The 5039-nt window shown below is 36.5% G+C and overlaps 1 protein-coding gene and 1 non-coding gene across 2 annotated transcripts; one reads left to right on the forward strand and one right to left on the reverse strand.

Moving 5' to 3' along the window:
• Nucleotides 1-1977: 1977 nt before the first annotated feature.
• On the forward strand, nt 1978-2050 carry TRNAK-CUU. The gene has a single exon. It is a non-coding gene; the product is annotated as a tRNA-Lys (tRNA).
• On the reverse strand, nt 2004-4264 carry LOC113298092. Its single transcript, XM_026546762.1, has 3 exons — nt 4195-4264; nt 2442-3418; nt 2004-2290 (listed from the first exon to the last, which is right to left on the reverse strand). Exon 2 carries the CDS (start codon nt 3407-3409, stop codon nt 2528-2530), a length of 882 nt encoding a protein of 293 aa, XP_026402547.1. The 5' UTR covers nt 3410-3418; nt 4195-4264; the 3' UTR covers nt 2004-2290; nt 2442-2527.
• Nucleotides 4265-5039: the final 775 nt, after the last annotated feature.

A 5039-nucleotide genomic window follows, 5' to 3' on the forward strand; every position in this document is an offset into this window, starting at 1 on the left:
GTCGGTCTATTAACGGTAACCCATAACAATGATAGTAGGAAATTAACATAATGATCCCTTGGTTTGCAAAGTTCAACGCTTGGAGTTCCTGGAGCTATTTGCACTGCCATCGGTGTCGGGGACTCTTTATAGGAGGTGTTATAGATTTCAATAAACATAATCCCTAACAACCCCCACTACCTTAGTTGTGCAACACACCCTTGCCTGAAACCAGAGTGGTGCATGTTTTTGTTGTACCTGGTGCAGTGGTGCTGCACTTACCACCCTTGCCTGAAACCAGAGTAGTGCATGTTTTTGCTGTACCTGGTGCAGTGGTGCTGCACTTAACACCAATAGAACCCAGTCAATAAAATTTTGTAGTTACATGAGGACGTAGTATCATCCATACCTATATTTTGTGCCTAATATTAGGATTTACGACGTACAAAACATGACGTAAATAATACCTTATTGTCAAAGCCTAATTCAACGGACCTTTGAATTGCATGGATGAACAGTACCATCTCCAACGGTAAGAAACCGTAGTTTAGATCTTGTAACAAACTCACCATGGACGTTATAATGCTTCAAAACTAAAACCAAGCTGCACACCAATATAAACTATGAGGGAACATCGCGAATTGCATAAGCATACATTGTCAAATTTGCACCCATCAAAAATAGAATACGGTGATCGGAAAAAGAAAAAAAAACTACATATATATATGTATGATCAAACAGTTAATGGTTAGTGATTTTAAATTCAGGCAAGCGTGTTTTTTAATCAAGCGAAACCCCTGCAATGCAAAGGTATGATTGTGTTATAAGTAATAAGTGTGAGAGGCAGAACTCGGGTTAGCTAGGGCAACAGGATGAGTTAAAATTTTGACAGAAAAGCATACAATCGTAATTCCTCATAATGAGTTCACGGAAAGACTTTGATTTCGCTAGAAATTCACGAAAAGAAGATTAATGAGTTCGATTCTTTAATCACCCAAGAATAGCTTTAATGTAATTCCTCGTATACACAATTCATTACCCGTTGATAATCCTCCATTAGTAGGCTCTGGATCTCAGAGAAAGAGATCAAACAGGCAAACAGTTGAGGTTGCTCCCAAGTTACGACAACTTGTTCTTTATTGCATCTTATTTAAGGAATGAGGAAACGTCTTTATTACATCTTATTTAAGGATGGAGCGTCCTTATTTAAGGAAACATAGTGGCATGAGGAAACGTCTCGTATGGTATGTTGAATGTTATTAATTAGGAAACCAAAGTATCTACGGGACCATTTCTATATCAGGAAACCAGGGATCCGACGTTCTAAAATATCTCTCGCCCATCTTTCGATCTGAATCGTAGGATGACGAAATCGATGGTCGAATTTGTCAGTCTACACAAACAACACTTCTTTTTATAATATAGATATCCATGGAAACTAAAGTGCATGAGTAATGATGTTATGATTCCACAAAAATAGCTACCAGGAGCTCCATTTCTTGTTAATGGTGAACTCATCCTTATATCGTATTCATGTTCTCTAATCGACGTGATGGAACACTACTCCACTAATTTGTTAATTATTTTTTCTCTTTAGTTTTTATTCTTATTTCTCTACTTAGTCCGTAGACTATATTCTTTGAACTTTCTTTCATCTTGGTTCTATTATGGTGAAAATGATGTATAACATTATGGGTCTTGACTCTTGAGTTTTCATACCTAGACTCCAAATTGATTTCAAAATAACGTAACGAAATACTTGATAAAATGTCGAACCCGATAATTACTCGTCGTTTTTATTGGGTCCGGTTTTGGGTACATATAATTGAACTGGGTTCAGGGCCGACTCAAATAACTAGATCCGTTTCTGGGCCGACTCAAATAACTAAGGTCCTAATGCGGTTAGATTTGACTCGGGTGAACTCCTACTCATAATGGATCCACATATGGCAAGGTAGGGATAAATATATACAGAAAGTGGGAGATCATGGCCAATCAGCCCGTCTAGCTCAGTTGGTAGAGCGCAAGGCTCTTAACCTTGTGGTCGTGGGTTCGAGCCCCACGGTGGGCGTTCTAATTTTTTTTTCTTCACCTTTGAATTCAGAAAGACAATAATGCAAGTACAAATTTCTTTTACAGCTCTAATCAAAATCTCGAACATTATTTTTGACTAAGTTTTATCTTGTTGTCCTCTGACATTGTCTTGATCAAATTTTATATATCTCAACTGTTTTCTTTTACAATTTTGTTCTTGTTTCCAACTTGCGCTCAGCACGGCTCGATCTCAGCCGCTGTGCAGCGAGCCTGTAATCTGCTTATTAAAACAAGTATTTGAAAGAGAAAAAGAAAACCCAATTTAGTGAACTTGTAAATCTAGAAAAATGTTAGAGATTAAACTGAGACAAAATGTTGTAGTTTGAAAAGCAAAAAATACAGAAGAAACAACAGAAATAAATAAGAACCTTTCACACGTGTTGGAATATTTAAAATCGTTTCAGCATCTACTTGACGACCATCTTGTTTGTTCCTCGTAGCCATCAAAATTTCCTTACATGTTAAACCACCCTGCGTCAGAAAAAAGCTTTAGAATTGGATCCTGTTCTTCCTGAATCACATTAGTCTCTTTTATTTCATCATTTTCAATCACACTTCCAATTTCTTTGTTGTCGGATTGTTCTCCTTGCTGCTGTTGGCTCATTTCATCTTCACTTTCCTTCATACCCATCTCTAATATTGTCTTATAACTAGTTGCTACGCCATTCTTTTCATTAATCTCTTCTTCATTAACATCTTTTTTCTTAACCAATATGTCTTTGTATGTCTCCTTGATTTGTTTCTCATTTTCTTCCTTTATCTCACATTCCCCAGTGTCATTGCCCGTACTGTTTGGGACGCACATTTCTTCAATTCCAGTGAGCCCACGATTATTTGTAGCAATTTCATCATGAGAATTTGTGTCAATTCTAATCTCTTTCTCATTAGCTCCATCCACTCCCCAATTAGTTAGTGTACTAATCAAGAAACTCAATATCAAAAACAATTGGGCTAATGCCCATTCCAAATACGGCACTCGTTGTATTATCGCTGGTAATTTGTCGGCTGCATTGTCAAATCTTGCCGGCAGGGTCTCGGTGACATGTACAAGGGTGTCGATCTTGTTGAAGATGTAGCTGGATGGCGGGAAGACATTCTCAATGGCCTTTTCAACAAATAAGATTTGATCATCTGCGTAAGAGAGGATTGCTAGGCAGTGATTTTGCAGAATGTAAACAGTTGGCTTCACAACTCTACCTAGTTTTTGTGCTATTGTGCCAATTGGATTAGGCAATAATTCTACTCTCTTGTAGGCCTTGTAGGCTGTTGTTACCATTGCATTTCCACTAGTATGCAAAGGACCAAGTCTTCTATCCGTGTTTCCTCTATTCTCCATTTTAGATACCTAAAACCAAATTATAGACAAACTTATATTTAGATTGCAGAGATTTATAATAAACTTATTATTCTATGAATTACCATTAGAAACATGTCGCCTGGTGCTACAATGTCTATCTACAATATTCATTACATAACTCGGCTAACAAATGTAGAGATTGCTTGTGTTATGAGTCTTTCGGATCTGGTAAACCTTCAGTTTTTTTAGTATGCCTTGTAAGCTCATCTGTGATAACTATTGCTTTACCACAAGTATGTAAGGGACTAAGCCTGTTATTTGTGTTTCTTTTGGTTGACATTGAAGATACCTAATAGGAAAGTTCACAGTCGAAACAAGCATGTTCAGATAATAAGATTGATTGTACATTAAAATGCTGGCTAGTGACGAACACTTGCATTCTGAATTAAGATAGACTACAATGCATTGTTCAAAAATTCTAGAGGTGATTTTGTTAAACTCCTGATTTATTCTGGCTCATCAAGTTGAATGTAGGTGGTAAATCTTTAGGATTCCATTTCCACCAATCCAAGGAACACCACAGTACCCCTGACTATGGTCCTAAGGAGGTTGCAGTCTCATGGCTGTGACTAACCTTAACAAAGACTAAAAATACAGAAGAATTTGCTAACAAAAATATCATCAATTTCGTTTCACAAATGGGAAACCCTGTTAATCAAGAACATAGAAAATGAACCAAATTTTCCGTAATTTTGATCATCAAAATCTCAACTAGTGTTTATATTTCAGAGAGTAATTCAAATTGCATGTTAAATGAAACTAACCTTATACGAGGGCTGGGAAAGGTTCTTATTTCCGCTGTTTCGTCTTATGCTAATAGAAAAATGGTAGAAAAATTACTTAATTTCAAGAACAAAAAACAAAAATGAAAAAGAATTTTTTTTTGGAAAAAAGACAGATTTCATACCTGAAATTTTTCTTCTCTGGAAGAAGAATTTAGAAAACGAAACGAATTCTAAAAAGGATCCTTCTAAAAATTGATGGTTCATATCCAATTCCGCACTTTCTTTCTCGACGTACGGTTTCCCTTTCACAGTTCTTTATAGTCTGGGTGCCTCAAATTCATGAGCGTGGGTTTTGAAAAGAAGATTCCATAACCGGTCCACAATGTACTTTTGCAAAGTGAGCCCATATAACGCTAACAATTTAATTACTTTTTTTTCAAGACTGCTGATAGGAGGTACCAATTTGCTTGGGGGTGTACCAAATTACATGTAAGACAAAACATCATTTGCCTTTGGAATAGTACACTGCTAAGCAATTTAGTACCCCTGTTAGCAGCCATGGTTTTTTTGATAAGAAAATTAAGTAACATTTATGTTAGAGCATTGCTCGGTTGAATCCACAAGTTTTGCTATCTCAAGCTTGTTGTCAATGTTAGACGATCAAAATTGTATCTTGATTTTTAGTCTACTAAGTCAAGTTTCAGACTAGGTTTCAAAATTATATCTTGATTTTTAGTCTACTAAGTCAAGTTTCAGACTAGGTTAGAATGGTAGTTGAGTATCAGAGATCACCCTTGAAGACTGAAGATCGACGAAGATATTTGGAGATCTTCTGTATCAGGCATGCGAAGACTGAACCATTCTATTTTACACACTATATCATC

Source organism: Papaver somniferum, chromosome 7, assembly GCF_003573695.1.
Source record: "Papaver somniferum cultivar HN1 chromosome 7, ASM357369v1, whole genome shotgun sequence".
NCBI lineage: Eukaryota > Viridiplantae > Streptophyta > Magnoliopsida > Ranunculales > Papaveraceae > Papaver > Papaver somniferum.

Coding starts and splice junctions, on each gene's coding strand:
- LOC113298092 (XM_026546762.1), bottom strand. CDS start 3,409: ATGGAGAATAGAGGAAACACGGATAGAAGACTTGGTCCTTTGCATACT.